Source organism: Erythrolamprus reginae, chromosome 1 (genome assembly GCF_031021105.1).
Source record: "Erythrolamprus reginae isolate rEryReg1 chromosome 1, rEryReg1.hap1, whole genome shotgun sequence".
NCBI classification, from domain to species: domain Eukaryota; kingdom Metazoa; phylum Chordata; class Lepidosauria; order Squamata; family Dipsadidae; genus Erythrolamprus; species Erythrolamprus reginae.
Window position 1 is genome coordinate 137,364,002 of NC_091950.1, and position 16,425 is coordinate 137,380,426.

At 49.3% G+C, this 16,425-nt stretch overlaps 1 protein-coding gene across 1 annotated transcript in view; it reads left to right on the forward strand.

The window, feature by feature from the left end:
- Positions 1-16,425, forward strand: part of LOC139175558 (uncharacterized) — a 93,116-nt gene that overhangs the window by 65,405 nt on the left and 11,286 nt on the right. Inside the window, exons 30-38 of the mRNA XM_070766717.1 lie at positions 3,815-3,985; positions 4,391-4,561; positions 4,751-4,921; positions 5,268-5,438; positions 11,561-11,731; positions 12,116-12,286; positions 12,472-12,642; positions 12,989-13,159; positions 13,344-13,514. Of these exons, the coding sequence (XP_070622818.1) occupies positions 3,815-3,985; positions 4,391-4,561; positions 4,751-4,921; positions 5,268-5,438; positions 11,561-11,731; positions 12,116-12,286; positions 12,472-12,642; positions 12,989-13,159; positions 13,344-13,514 (1,539 nt within the window). The remainder of the gene's footprint in view (positions 1-3,814; positions 3,986-4,390; positions 4,562-4,750; positions 4,922-5,267; positions 5,439-11,560; positions 11,732-12,115; positions 12,287-12,471; positions 12,643-12,988; positions 13,160-13,343; positions 13,515-16,425) is intronic.

The following is a 16,425-nucleotide window of genomic DNA, read 5'->3' on the forward strand; positions in this document are numbered from 1 at the left end:
GATATGCCCTCAAGGTGCTTGGTGCCACCGAGAGGGCCATGGCCCTGTTGGCTTCAGTCCCCCACTGCTCGAGAGCCCCCCAGGCTCCAAAGGTGGTCGGGGAAGGCTTCCGGTGACGCACGAACCCACGGAGCCAGGGTCCAAAACCTGGACAACTGACCACGGTACAAGGCATCAGCGATCCCGTTGTCTAGACCAGGGACGTGCCGAGCCAGAAACAGGGCATTTAGGGACAACGACCTCTGCACAAATTAGCGGGCAAGCCGCATGACCCAGTTGTTTTTAGAGGACAGGGCATTCACAATGTGGACTACAGCCAGGTTGTCGCACCAAAAGTGCACAGTTTTGTCCCTAAACTGCTCTCCCCACAGCTCTATAGCTACTATCAGTGGGAAGAGCTCCAGGAAGGTCAGATCTTTGACCAAGGGAGAGGCCCTCCGTTCCGGAAACACACATATAATGGCCCACTGTTCGCCTAAGATAACCCCGAACCCACGGGTCCCCGCAGCGTTTGAGCATAATTGTAATTCTGCTTCCAAAAGAAGCTCGTGCCTCCAAAAGGACAGAACATTGAAGTGGGCCAGAAAACCCTGCCATACATGCAGGTCATTCTTTGACGCCAGCGCTCAGGCGGGTACGATGATGGGGCAAGCGTAGCCCCTTCATCGCAGTATATATACTCTCCGGTAAAAAGCCCTGCTGGGGGCAATTACCCGGCAGGCAAAGTTAAGAAGCCCGGTGAGTTCCTGCAGCTGATGAAGGATTACCTTCCAACTACCTAAAACTATGTCAAGCTTGCTCTGAATCTTAAGCAGCTTGTCTAGGAGCAATCTGCAAGATTGCTCCCCCGAGTCCAATTCAATACCCAGAAAAGTAATCCTGGTGGCGGGGCCCTCGGTCTTCTCCAGGGCCAAAGGGACCCCCAATCGAGCGCAAAGGGCTTCGAAGGCCCGCATCAGGGCAGAACATTGCTCTGAATGCGCAGGCCCCACCAACAGGAAGTCATCGAGGAAGTGAATGACCGAACCCAGACCAGTGCGCCTCCTGAGCAACCACTCTAAGAAGGTGCTAAAGCTCTCGAACAGGGAGCAAGATATAGAGCACCCCACTGGTACTGCTCTATCCCCGTAAAAGCCACCTTCGAAGTGGAAGCCCAGGAGCTCGAAATCGTCTGGATGTATGGGAAGGAGCCGGAATGCCGACTTGATGTCGCATTTACCTATAAGGGCTCCTACCCCACACTTCCTAATCATGGCTACCACCGTGACAACAGACGCATAGAGGACCAAGCAAAGTTCATCAGGAATGAAATCATTCACTGATTCTCCCCTCGGGAAGGATGGGTGGTGAATCAATCTAAATTCACCGCTAGCCTTCTTAGGAACCACCCCCAAGGGGGGGGAGACCCGAAGAGTTGGCGAGGGTGAGCACGGGAAAGGACCCAGTACCCTGCCCTCGGCCACCTCTTCCTGGAAATGATGTCTTCATGTCCCACAACCGATCTAAGATTGTCAGACATGAAGGCCTTCCTAGGCCCAACACATGGGCTCCTGAACCCAAACAACTCCTCCAGAAACTCCCAGCCTAACTGGACTGGGACCATTTTCCCAAGCAGGCGGGGGCCATTTAACCGCCCCTGCACCATCCTTTCTATCCTTACCCCCTTCGGGCTTGATACAAGTGCTGGTGGCGTGGTAGCCCCCACAGTTCTCACAAGCGTGTCTGTATTCGCAGAAGGGACGAAAACACACTCCCTAGGCCGCAAACTCATGACATATAGGGGCAGCTGTCACTGCCCCTCCCCCTACAGCCCGAGCCGCCGGTGATGCCGCCGGCTCGTCCTCCATACAGTGACCACTACCCGTGTGGTCGCCTCCCCCAGCCCGGGATATGTGGGTTGTGTTAAGCCATAAACCCGCCCCGAGTCTTCGGAGAGGGGCGGCATACAAATCCAAGTAATAATAATAATAATAATAATAATAATAATAATAATAATAATAATAATAATAACTCGGGGATAACCACATCCCAAGGGAGTGTGCGCTCAAATGCCGCCCGCATCCTAAAGGCCTCATCGTAGTGGTGCCACGGCGTGCCCTTGTAGTCAAAATTAGCACGGGCAATCAGGTCAATATATCTGAACATAGAGGGAGCCTGAGCTGGCTCCCTCTGGGTCACCACTGAAGCGCATGTCAGGTATGCATACAGCCATGAGCTGAAGCACCTGCTAACCCTAACCTTCTTGGGCTTATTTACCTTCACCTCCTCTTCCTTCCCCTTTTTTGGAACTTCCTTGCTGAGGTGGGAGAACAAATCTACATACCCCCCTCTCCAAATACATTCCCTGACAGTGGGATGGAGGTGACTACTCAAAGGCGTGGAGGGTAACCCCCACGGGATGGCAGCTGCTCCCACAGCAGCCAAAGGGTCTAAGACCATGGGAGTCCCTACTGTTGCCTCCCCCGACCCCGTCGATGGCATCGAAGCCGTCGAAAGGGCCAGTGCCACTGCAGTAGCAGTGGGGGAAGCCCACACCTGACTACAGGTGATGGCTCAATTACCCTTTAAGTTGACCCCACTCCCAAAACCCGGTGGCCCAAAGGCCTGATCGGTCAGAGGGAGGAGCGGTGAAAGTGTTGGGTGTGGTGCCATCAAAGAGGAACCAGCTCCTAATGAGCCAGGTGTCACTGTCATCTGCCCGGTCTGGGCTGCTGGTTCACCAGGTGGTCCGCCAAAGGCTGCTGGGGCTGATGGAATGGTGCCACCTGGCCTGTACACTGACCTCCAGCAAGCATCCAGGTCATCCAGCCTCTCGATGGTCCTGGACCAAGAATGAGCAGGAATGTTAGATTCGTTAACAGGGGGACCCCTTCTTCTGCCCCCCCCTCCTGACCCCTGCTTGAGGGTCCTTTTGAACCAAGTGGGCCCTGGCTGAAGGCCTCAAGGCCCTCCTGGGCTGAGCCCCAGACTCTACTGTTGGTGCAGAAGGCTTCTGCCTTTTTGTAGCCATCAGAGTCAAATGAGTATCGAAGTGCAGTTAAGTTAAGGGAGACTAGTCCTTACTGGGACTTGAACCTGCAACCTTTGCCTTGTAAGGCAGAGAATTAACCTCTAGGCTATTGAGACTAAATGGGAATGATCCTCGGTATCCCAGCAAACTTGGATGGGAAGTGAAAGGTTCACCCCTTAGGCCCCCAGGCCTGAAGGCTCAAAGGCCTCGGTAGGCCCGCTAGGCAGCACCCCCCTGGACCTAAGCCACCCCACAGGTACTGCCAAAAAACCACCCCTTGAGAAAGGCCGCTGCCCAGGAAGATTCCACCCTTGATCCCAAGGGAAGGCTCAAAAGGTCTCCGCCCCCGGACTCCAAACCAGAAAGGCCTCCGATGAGGCCTAGGAAGCCAAAATGGCCGACGCCACGAGGCAGCCTAAAATGGCTGCCGAAGAAGCGAAGCCCAGCCGGGTGTTCGCTTTGCAAGCTGTCCAGGGCGAAAAGGAGGCCCGGAAGCCTGCTCAGCCCTTTTATAGGGCTGGCAGGCTCCGCCCAGGACAGCATCATCAGGTAGGCCGAAGCCACCCGAAATTGGCCGAGATCTCGCGAAATCTCATGAGATCTCGGCCTTCCAAGATGGCGGCGGTGCCGAAGGCCGTGTCTCCCTGGCCCTGCTGCAAAACGGGCCGGGGATGAAGTCACCAGCAGGTAATCTGGGGGAGGCAGTTTCAGTTGCCGTTCAGAAAGACATTCACTTCATTCTCTCTAAAATATATTCCAGGCTTGTTTGTCAGAAGATAATACTTTTTTCAAACGTTTGTGCAGGCTTGATGGAGAGATCCCGACAGAATCTTGCAGCAGGAATCTTGCAGAAGTACTCAGAAAAAAACAGAGTTTGAGAGAGCTAACATTATACCTCAAGAACCCAGATGACAAGATAATGGAAATGCTGTGTGATGGGCTCAAACAACCAGAATGTACAATAGGGACGCTTAAGTAAGTGATAGTTATTTTTCCTTTCAGTTTGGTCTACGGAACCATCCTTTGGCAATTAATACTCGGGAAATGTATGCAGGGAGAGGATTTGCCACACATAATCTTTTTTCCTTTAGTGCCTATAAAACACATTCCATGGTTTTGTCCATGGATATTCTCAGTCCTGCAGGTTATAGTTGTCCCAAAAGTGCTTCCCCCTCCCCTCCCAAAATGCAACTGGACTTTGTTTTTTCCCATGAATACATTTCACTGTCATACATTCCTTTAATTCCTATGAGAATAAATTGCATGCTTGTATTTGCATGCTTGCATAGATCATTGTTATTTTTCCTAAGATAATCAATTGTATACTTGTATTTGTATGCTTGTATAGATGATTGTTATTTTTCCTCCTTTTCTGCACAGGCTTACTGAAGGGGTCGTCACCAAATCCGGCAGTAGGCATCTTGCAGAAGTGATCAGGAAAAAACAGAGATTGAAAATGTTACACTTGTACCTCAACAACGAAGATAACGAAGCAATGGAAGTGCTGTGTGAGGGCCTCAAACATCCAGAGTGTACTGTAAGGACACTAAAGTTAGTGATGTTTTTCCTCTTTCAGTTTGATCTGCACCACTGTTTTTGACCATTAATATTCTGCGAATATATCTGGGGGAGGCAGTTTCAGTTGCCATTCAGAAAAACATTTACTGTACTTCATTCTCTCTAAAATATATTCCTGGCTTGTTTGTCAGAAGATAATACTTTTTTCAAATGTTTGTGCAGGCTTGATGGAGAGATCCTGACAGAATCCAGCAGCAGGAATCTTGCAGAAGTACTCAGGAAAAACCAGAGTTTGAGAGAATTAACGCTGTTCTTCAAGAACCTAGATGACAAAATAATGGAAGTGCTGTGTGATGGGCTCAAGAAACCAGAATGTACAATAGAGACACTAAAGTAAGTGGCAGTTGTTTTTCCTTTCAGTTTGGTCTGCGGAATCATCCTTTGGCAATTAATACTCGGGAAATGTATTCAGGGAGAAGATTTGCCACACATAATCACATTTCCTTTAGTGCCTATGAAACACATTCCATGGTTTTCTCCATGGATATTCTCAGTCATCCAGGTTATGGTTGTCCCAAAAGTGCTTGCCCCTCCCCTCCCAAAATGTAACTGGACTTTGTTTTTTCCCTTGAATACATTTCACTGCCATACATTCCTTTAATTCCTAAGATAATAAATTGCATGCTTGTATTTGCATGCTTGCATAGATCATTGTTATTTTTCCTCCTTTTCTGCACAGTCTTACTGAAGGGGTCATCACCAAATCTGGCAGTAGGCATCTTGCAGAAGTAATGAGGAAAAAACAGAGATTGAAAACATTATACTTGTACATCAACAACAAAGATAATGAAGCAATGGAAGTGCTGTGTGAGGGCCTCAAACATCCAGAGTGTAATGTAAAGAGACTAGAGTAAGTGATGTTTTTCCTCTTTCGGTGTGATCTGCACCACTGTTTTTGACCGTTAATATTCTGGCAATATTTGCAGAAGAGGCGGAGTAACGACATGACACAAGAGCTGGATTTTAAACTGGGTCATTTTTATTAAGTAAATTTGCATAATTTAATTAAATAAATTAGCGTAAATTTGCATAATTAATTATAACCCCTAACAAGGACCCGCAGAGTCAAACAATTGCTTCCTGGACGGAAAATGACGTCAGAAAAACTTCCGGGGCAACTTATGGGCGTAGCTCCATGCTGATTCAGGTGATGGACCACGCCCTCACCTGAGACCCTGCCATGCACTTGCATGTGGGAGGTCCCGCCTGCTAACCCCTACAAGGGGAATTAAATGGGCGGGACCCAAAGACAGGTTCCCCCCAGTAGCTCAGGTCGCTCGAACCACAAGCCTTTGTAGAGAACCTGTCAATCATCCCCAAAGATGCCCAACGGAGAACATGCAGTTACTAAACCACCCCCCAGTTTTCCGCCCCTAACCTGCCTACCCAAATGACCAAAGGTAAGCCAATTAGCCTAAACGGGCGAAGCACCCCCTAACCGCCTATCCATTGCCGCAGTGTGGAATAGGCAAAAAAATGGTCATAGCAAATGCCATGACCGCCAAAAATTCCTATTCGGCCCCCTAGGGCGACCCTCAGTAGCACACTGAAAGATAGGGAGGGCGGGTGGGTGTTCACTGCTGAGTCCAGGGCGAAAAGGAGGCTTTTGAGCCTGCCCAGCCCTTTTATAGGGCTAGCAGGCTCCGCCCTGGACTCGTCATCAGGCAGGCCGAAGCCTCCTGATGATGCCAAGATCTCGCGAATTCTTGTGACATCTCGGCATTTCCAAGATGGTGGCTTCGCCAGAGATCGTGTCCCCTGGCCCTGCTGCAAAACGTGCCGGGGATGAAGACACCGGCAGGTATTGCAGAAAAGGCGGAGTAAGGACACGACACAAACCTGGATTTAAAACTGGGTCATTTTTATTAATTAAATTTGCATAATTTAATTAAATAAATTAGCATAAATTTCCATAATTAACTATAACCCCTAACAAGGACCCGCAGGGTCAAACAATTGCTTCCGAGGCGGAAAATGACGTCAGAAAAACTTCCGGGGCAACTTATGGGCGTAGCTCCATGCTGATCCAGGTGAGGGACCACGCCCTCATCTGAGACCCTGCCATGCACTTGCATGTGGGAAGTCCCACCTGCTAACCCCTACAAGGGGAATTAAATGGGCTGGACCCAAAGACAGGTTCCCCCCAATAGCTCAGGTCGCTCGAACCACAAGCCTTTGGAGAGAACCTGTCAATCATCCCCAAAGATGCCCATTGGAAAACACGCAGTTGCTAAACCACTACCCAGTTTTCCGCCTCTAACCTGCCACGGAGTGGGGGTCAGATCTCTATCTTGGCCCCCCGACTCCCCCCTCTAACTGCACCAGCTCGCGCAGTGACCGCTGCAGGTCCTATAAGAAGATGGTGTTCCCCTGATCTGACAGGTGAACACCGTCAGCCCGGTAAAGCCATGGCTAATCTATGGTGATGTGGGGATGGGCCACTACAACCCCATCTAACTCTTTGACCACCTTACCCGGAGCCTTGTTCACTCTCCTTCTAATCCGGTGAATGGCCCTAAGGGAAATGGCGTCCCTCCAAACGATCCTCGGGAGGATCTCAGACCAAACCACTTGCGTGGTAGGCCACACAGTGTGAAGCATCCACAGATCTTCGCGAGCCTGGCAGATCAAAGGTAGACCCCCAAGCATACACAGGTCGTTACCACCGAGGTATAAGACCAACCACCTGGGTGCAGGTACTGGATGCCGCCCTCCCAGGAGTAGTAGGAGAAGCCCTTCCCACCGCAGGCCTCTTCTCCCCATCCATACGATGTTGACCCATCAGCCCAATGACAGCTGGGTCCCCACGGCAGTTCTTGCTGCTGAGCGGCTGGCCCAAAATACCATGCTGTGGCCGCAAAGCAACGCCATCGGTCTTGTATTGGCGGGGCTATCTGGAAGAGGGCAAAGAGAGGTTACCTAGCCTGATATCCTGCCCTGGACCCTCAGCTGGCCGTACATAACCTAAATAGGCCGCTGACCACCAGCGGCCGATCTCCCAGATCCTATGACCCGGGAAACCAGACACAGCCGCACTAGTGGCAGCGCCGATACGGAACGAATGCGTTCCATAGCCGGCGGGGTCGATACCTATCCTGACCAGAGCCCTGGACACTAAAACCCAAAATTGATAGCAGGTCAAAGGGGTACTGTCCTGATGTTTAAAAAGGTACCCCTGACCCGGTCCTCTCAGACTACAGAATTGAGAAAGAGCCACCACCGGGCACACAGACTGGTCGGTGGCAGCTGTTAACTCTATCCTAACATCCCTGCTTAGCTGATCAGTTTTTGATTGTCTCACCAAGAGGGAGACACCCCTATCACTAAATTGCAAGTCGGAAAACTGGAAGGCACAGAGAGACCTGTCAGCCTGGGAAGAGGCCATAGCCTCGCTGACACAAAGGGCCCCAAAAAACATAACGCAAGCCAAAGCCTGAAAAAGGCGGGCCTCATACATTGATGCGCACAAGCTGCTTAAGGCTTGGTTAATAAGCGACAGCTGCTGCACCGTCAAGGCCTGTCGGCTATCTACAGGGGTCCCCGTTAGCTCCCTCACCCAGCCTTCCAGCATCTTCCAAATGCAGAAGTCACCAGAGAGGTCCAAGAACCCACCCGCCTTAGATAGAAAGGCGAGGACTGCCAACTTGGACCTAATAGTCCTAACTGAAAGGCCACGTTGCCTAAGCTGCACGCAAAACTCCGTAAGGTGATCTACTGGGGCCGGCCAAATATGGGGGTAACCCCTAACTTGCCTGAAATCCCAAAACTCCTTACCTGTGTGCTGGTATGCCCTCAAGGTGCTTGGAGCCACCGAGAGGGCCATGGCCCTGTTGGCTTCTGCTCTCCACTGCTCGAGAGCCCGCCCAGGCTCCAAAGGTGGTCGGGGAAGGCTTCTGGTGACATGCGGGCCCACGGAGCCAGGGTCCGAAACCTGGACAACTGACCACGGGACAAGGCATCAGCGATCCCGTTATCTAGACCAGGGATGTGTCGGGCCAGAAACAGGGCGTTTAGGGACAACGACCTGTGCACGAAATGGCGGACAAGCCGCATGACCCAGTTGTTTTTAGAGGACAGGGCATTCACAACATGGACAACTGCCAAGTTGTCACACCAGAAGTGCATGGTTTTGTCCCTAAACTGCTCACCCCGGAGCTCTAAAGCTACAATCAATGGGAAGAGCTCTAGAAAGGTCAGATCCTTGACCATAGGCGAGGCCCTCCATTCCGGAGGCCAAGCGGAATGACACCACTGGTCGCCTAGTATAACCCCGAACCCACGGGTCCCCGCAGCATCCGAGCACAACTGCAACTCAGCTTCCAAAAGAAGCTCGTGCCTCCAAAAAGACAGACCATTAAAGTGGGCCAGAAAACCCCGCCAAACCCGCAGGTCGTCTTTGACACCTTCGCTCAGGCAGGTACAAACGTAGTCCCTTCATCGCAGTGTATACTCTCTGGGAAAAGGCTCTGCCGGGGGCAATTACCCGGCAAGCAAAATTAAGAAGCCCAGCGAGTTCCTGTAGCTGATGAAGGGTCACCTTCCGACTACCTAATACTGAGTCAAGCTTACCACGAATCTTAACCAGCTTTTCTAGGGGCAACCTGCAAGATTGCTCCTCTGAGTCCAATTCGATACCCAGAAAAGTGATCCTGGAAGCGGGGCCCTCGGTCTCCTCAGGGGCCAAAGGTGCCCCCAATTGAGTGCAAAGGGCTTCGAAGGCCCGCATTAGAGCAAAACATTGCTCCGACCGCGCGGGCCCCGCCAACAGGAAATCATCCAGGTAGTGAACGACCGAACCCAGGCCAGTGCGCCTCCTGAGCGCCCACTCCAAGAAGGTGTTAAAGCTCTCAAAAAGAGAGCAAGATATGGAGCATCCCATTGGCAATGCTCTATCTACATAAAAACCTCCCTCGAAGTGGAAGCCCAGGAGCTCGAAATCATCTGGGTGTATGGGGAGGAGCCGGAATGCCGACTTAATGTCGCATTTACCCATAAGGGCTCCTACCCCACACTTCCTCACCATACCTACCGCTGCGTCAAAAGACGCATAGCGGACAGAACAAAGTTCATCAGGAATGAAATCATTCACTGATTCACCTTTTGGAAAGGGCAGGTGGTGAATCAACCTAAATTCACCACTAGCCTTTTTGGGGACCACCCCTAAAGGGGAAACCTGAAGAGTCGGCGAGGGCGGGTCCGGGAAAGGCCCCAGTACCCTGCCCTCGGCCATCTCCTTCTGGATTTTGGCTCTAGCGATGTCTTCATGTCCCACAACCGATTTAAGGTTGTCAGACATGAAGGCCTTCCGGATCCCCACATACGGGATCCTAAAACCCTCTGAGAAACCCTGCAGGAGAGCAGCCGCTCTCCTGCGAGGGTGGTAATCCTCCAACCATTCCTTCAAAACTCCCAGCCTAATTGGGCTGGGATCCTTTTCCCCCAGTGGGCGGGGGCTGCTTAGCCTGACACCCCTTTTCTATCCTTACCCTTTTTGGGCCTAGTACAAACGTTGGTAGAGTGTGAGCCCCCACAGTTCCCACAGGCATGTCTGAATTTGCAAAAGGGACGAAAACACGCCCCTTTCGCCAAAAATTCATGACATGGGGGGGGGCGCTTTTGCAGCACTCCCCGTAGCTGTCTTAACTGAAGGGGACTCTGCCGGCTCCTCCTCCATGAAGTGACCGCTGTGGGTTACAGCAAACCACAAATCGGGGGCAACCATATCCGAGGGGAGTGTCCACCTGCACCTCCCCCTCTTTCTCTTTCTTGGGGGGGAGCCCAAACCTGGCTACAAGTGACAGCTGCACTACCCAATGTGTTGACCCCACTCCCAGAACCCGGGGGGACAATGGCCTGACCGGGCAAAGGGAGGAGCAGTGGAAATGTGGGGTGTGGTGCGATCTCACCTGCCCCCATTGGGGTAGAAGCCATCCAGGAGGGCCCAGCTCCTACTAAGCTAGGCGACGATGTCATATGCCCGGTCTGGGCCGCTGGTTGACCCAGTGGTCTGCCGAGAGCCGCTGGGGCTGTTGGGGTGGCACCACCTGGCCCATACACCGACCTCCAACGGGCATCCAGGTCATCCAGCCTCTTGATGATCCTAGACCAGGAATGAGCAGGCATATTAGCATCGGTACCTTGGGGACCTCTTCTCCTGCCCTCCCTCCTGACCCCTGTTTGGGAGTCCTCTTGCACCAACCGTGCCCTGGCAGAAGGCCTTAAGGCCCTCCTAGGCTGGGTCATAGCCTCAACCGATGGCGCAGGTGGCTTCTGCCTTTTAGGAGCCATCAGGTTAGAAATAAATGTTAAATTAAAGTTCAATTAAACCAATTGGTCTAATACCAAATGAGATCTGTGGGAGGGAAAGGATTCCCCTGAAGCCACCAGGCCTGATGTACCAAAGGCTGCACCCGGCCCACTAGGCCGCACCCCACTGGACCCAAGCCTGCCATAAGGGTGCCTCGAAAACCGCCCGGAAGGGAAGGCCCAGCCCCAGGAAAATTCCCAAGCTCTCCGCCCCAATACAAAACCAGCAGAGCCTCTGATGAGGCCTCCTCCAACAAAACGGCCGATGCCACGAGGCCACCTAAAATGGCCACCGTCAGCAGAGAGAAACCCAGCCGGATGTTCGCTGCTGAGTCCAGGGCGAAAAGGAGGCTTTTGAGCCTGCCCAGCCCATTTATAGGGCTGGCATGCTCCGCCCTGGACTTGTCATCAGGCAGGCCGAAGCCTCCTGATGATACCGAGATCTCGCGAATTCTTGTGAGATCTCGGCATTTCCAAGATGGTGGCTTCGCCAGAGATCGTGTCCCCTGGCCCTGCTGCAAAACGTGCCGAGGATGAAGACACCGGCAGGTAATCTGGGGGAGGCAGTTTCAGTTGCCATTCAGAAAAACATTCACTTCATTCTCTCTAAAATATATTCCTGGCTTGTTTGTCAGAAGATAATACTTTTTTCAAACGTTTGTCAAGGCTTGCTGGAGAGATCCTGACAGAATCTTGCAGCAGGAATCTTGCAGAAGTACTCAGGAAAAACCAGAGTTTGAGAGAATTAACGCTGTTCCTCAGGAACCTAGATGACAAAATAATGGAAGTGCTGTGTGATGGGCTCAAGAAACCAGAATGTACAATAGAGACGCTAAAGTAAGTGGCAGTTATTTTTCCTTTCAGTTTGGTCTATGGAACCATCTTTTGGATATTAAAACTCTGGAAATGTATTCAGGGAGAGGATTTGCCACACATAATCACATTGCCTTTAGTGCCTATGAAACATATTCCATGGTTTTGTCCTTGGATATTCTCAGTCATCCAGGTTATGGTTGTCCCAAAAGTGCTTCCCCCTCCCCTCCCAAAATGCAACTGGGCTTTGTTTTTTCCCTTGAATACATTTCACCGCCATACATAAATTGCATGCTTGTATTTGCATGCTTGCATAGATCATTGTTATTTTTCCTAAGATTATCAATGGTATACTTGTATTTGCATGCTTGTATAGATGATTGTTATTTTTCCTCCTTTTCTGCACAGGCTTACTGAAGGGGTCATCACCAAATCTGGCAGTAGGCATGTTGCAGAAGTGATCAGGAAAAAGCAGAGATTGAAAACGTTATACTTGAAGGTCAACAATGACGATAACGAAGCAATGGAAGTGCTGTGTGAGGGCCTCAAACATCCAGAGTGTTCTGTAAAGACACTAAAGTTAGTGATGTTTTTTCCTCTTTCAGTTTGATCTGCACCACTGTTTTTGATCATTAATATTCTGGGAATATATCTGGGGGAGGCAGTTTCAGTTGCCATTCAGAAAAACATTCACTTCATTCTTTCTAAAATATATTCCAGGCTTGTTTGTCAGAAGATAATACTTTTTTCAAACGTTTGTGCAGGCTTGCTGGAGAGATCCTGACAGAATCTTGCAGCAGGAATCTTGCAGAAGTACTCAGGAAAAACCAGAGTTTGAGAGAATTAAAGCTGTTCCTCAAGAACCTAGATGACAAAATAATGGAAGTGCTGTGTGATGGGCTCAAAAAACCAGAATGTACAATAGAGACACTAAAGTAAGTGGCAGTTATTTTTCCTTTCAGTTTGGTCTGCAGAACCATCCCTTGGCAATTAATATTCTGGAAATGTATTCAGGGAGAGATTTTGCCACACATAATCACATTTCTTTTAGTGCCTATAAAACACATTGCATGGTTTTGTCCATGGATATTCTCAGTCATCCAGGTTATGGTTGTCCCAAAAGTGCTTCCCCCTCCCCTCCCAAAATGCAACTGGGCTTTGTTTTTTCCCTTGAATACATTTCACCGCCATACATTCCTTTAATTCCTAAGATAATAAATTGTATACTTGTATTTGCATGCTTTTATAGATGATTGTTATTTTTCCTCCTTTTCTGCACAGCCTTACTGAAGGGGTCATCACCAAATCTGGCAGTAGGCATCTTGCAGAAGTGATCAGGAAAAACCAGAGATTGAAAACGTTACACTTGTACCTCCACAACGAAGATAACGAAGCAATGGAAGTGCTGTGTGAGGGCCTCAAACATCCAGAGTGTACTATAAAGACACTAAGGTTAGTGATACTTTTCCTCTTTCAGTTTGGTCTGCACCACTGTTTTTGACCATTAATATTCTGGGAATATATCTGGGAGAGGCAGTTTCAGTTGCCATTCAGAAAAACATTTATCTCATTCTCTCTAAAATATATTCCTGGCTTGTTTGTCAGAAGATAATACTTTTTTCAAACGTTTCTGCAGGCTTGATGGAGAGATCCTGACAGAATCTTGCAGCAGGAATCTTGCAGAAGTACTCAGGAAAAACCAGAATTTTAGAGAATTAACGCTGTACCTCAAGAACCTAGATGACAAAATAATGGAAGTGCTGTGTGACGGGCTCAAGAAACCAGAATGTACAATAGAGACGCTAAAGTAAGTGGCAGTTATTTTTCCTTTCAGTTTTGTCTCCGGAATCATCCTTTGGCAATTAATACTCGGGAAATGTATTCAAGGAGAGGATTTGCCACACATAATCACATTTCCTTTAGTGCCGATGAAACACTTATTTTTCCTAAGATAATAAATTGAATACAGTGATACCTCGTCTTACGAACATAATTGTTTCCGGGATGAGGTTCGTAAGGTGAAAAGTTTGTAAGACGAAACAATGTTTCCCATAGGAATCAATGGAAAAGTGAATAATGTGTGCAAGCTCATTAGAAAAATCCAAAACTTTAAGTTTTTTTAAAAAGTGGTGGGCGGACGAAGTGGAGGAGAACAGAGTGGGGACAGGCGAGCCGAGGAAGCGTCGGGAGAGGGGATTTCCCCCATCTCGCTGTCAAAATGTGTCCGTGGGAGACTCAGCCATCCATCGCCCACTGCCCCCTCCTTCCAGAGGCCCGCAAAGAGCCAAAGCTGGGTGTGGAGAAAGGCAAAACTTTAAGCTCCTGGATGGACTGGAGAGCCTGGAGATGCCACCTTCCCGTCCGCCCGCCCTGCCGATCGCCCTCCCACCCTCCGCTAACAGTGCCTGTCCCACCCTCTACAACTTTAGCTTGCAGGAGGAGGGGGGTTGGCTCCCTACACGGGAGCCACCCAAAGGTGAAATATGATTTGAAAAGCTCTGGTGCGCAAAAAGCTTGGGGAGAGCGTGACTTGGTAACGTGGGGAGGAGGAGGAAGAGCCGGGCCGGGAGGAGGAGGAGTGGGAGGAAGGCAAGATCTGCTCCCAACACCCGTTGGGAACGTGGAAACCAAGGGTTCTCAGCCAAGATTTCTGAAAGAGACCGAGCTTTATGCAATCTCTCTTGGGATTAAAGGAGCGGGCGCCCGTACAAAAAAGAGGCGCTAGAAACACACTCTCAGTATCGGAGCTTTTATAAAAGAATCTCGGGGGGGGGGGGCTGGCAATGAAAAGAATCCAGAGCCCTGGAATAAAAGTCAAGCTGGGCTGTTCAGAGGCACAAAAGCCCAATCCCTTCGCTAGAAACACACGCTCAGTATTGGAGTTTCTTTCCTGAGCCCGATATATCAAGGAAGATATTTGGAGGTGGGGGTGGAGGTGCGTGTGTGTAAGAGAGAGAGAGAGAAAGGAGAAGGGTCCTTTCTCAGAGTCCACAGAGATCTACACTGATGCTTCTTTTATAAAAGAATCACAAGGGGGCGGGCTGGCAATGAAAAGAATCCAGAGCCCTGGAATAAAAGTCAAACCGGGCTGTTCAGAGGCACAAAAGCCCAATTGGGCGGGCTTTTCAAAGGGGGGTTACAACACTTAAAGAAGCTTTGCAGAGCCCAATGTGCGGGGGAGGGACAGTTCAGCTGGGAAGTCACCTCTACCACCCTCTGTTGTCTTTTTTTAAACCTGATTGGGGGGGAGAGCTCAACAGCACAGCCACATGGTTACTGCATGGCTGGTTTCATGGGCAATATAGTTCCCACCGAAGGGATCACGCCGCCCTCTGCCAGGTGATGGAGTCTGAGGACTACTGTTCCCAGCATGCTCCCGACTGGAAGGACGAGGCAGCTAAAGAAGGCTCGCCAAAACACAGCAAAATATTGAAACTATTGCACACAGCCGTGGTTGTGGGCTTATATGAGCAAAATAAACAAATAATCATTAACTTTTTCATTTCATTGTGTTTAGAAATATTCAAATTAGTATACTAATGAGAAAAAATATTCAAAAAAACACTTCCAGTAGGTAAAACCAACCTTTTTTTTTCTCTGGGTCTAAAAGGACCCGGAGGATATCAAGTGTAGTTTCACCCAGCAAAAACTAAACAACAACACCCCCCCCCCCCTTAGAAAGAACCCCTCAAATGAGACAAAGTCGTGTAATTTCAAGTTTTAGATATGCAGAATTTTTTTTTTACAGGGTCTCAAATTTGATTTCCGGACTAAAAGGACCGGAAGAGAACAGCAGGTGGTAGGGAAGAGGGGTTGTGGATGTCAACACTCCCTACTATATCTACTATTATTTTCATTATAATAGTTAGAGATACTGAATTCATTATAGCAGCTAGAGACATTGAACTAAGAGGGAAGGGATTTGAAAAAGAACTCTTACAGATTTCCCATTTAAGAACTCACCTATGTGAGAAGAGAACAGGATGAATTTATGTATCGGACTTATGAAAGGATCTATTGAAGAGGGGACAATTCAGATCCCCAATGAATGAACTTGTGGCTTGGCTGAGCTGGGGGTTATATCTATTTTAGATCCTGGCCTGAATTAATTGATGAATTAATTGTTGATTAAATTATATTAACTGTAGTTTTAATATTTTAATGCTTTTATATTTTTAATCTTTTTAATTATTCGGGGGAGGGTTAAATTTAGGGACAGATAAATGGAGTATGAATGGATGGAAAGCATGGTAAGAAGGGAGAATTGTTCTTATATTGGGGTTTTTATATTGTTAATTGCTATTTTTAATTAACTTATTGGGGGTAATTTTAAGCTGGATGACTGGGAATGATTGGACGGAAAGTATGATTGGGATGAATGTTATGAATGGAAGAATCAGTTTGCTTAGCGATGTAGAGGCAGGAGGAGTGGGGGAGCCCATCTCTGGGGTGACAGAGGGCCAGAAGATCCTGGTCTTGCTGCGTAGAGTCAGATATGGTGGGAGACATAGGGTAGGCCGCTCCCAGGGAAAAAGAGCTCGTTGCTTAAAACCAATCCCTTGTTCCGGCTCCATGAACTCAACCCAGGGTGCTGATGACAAGTGAAATCTAGACCCTGGGCACCGGCTGCTGCTACTTAATGCCAGGTCGGTTGTGAATAAAGCTCACCTCATCCAGGATATACTCCTCGATGAGGAGGCCGACCTGGTATGTGTGAC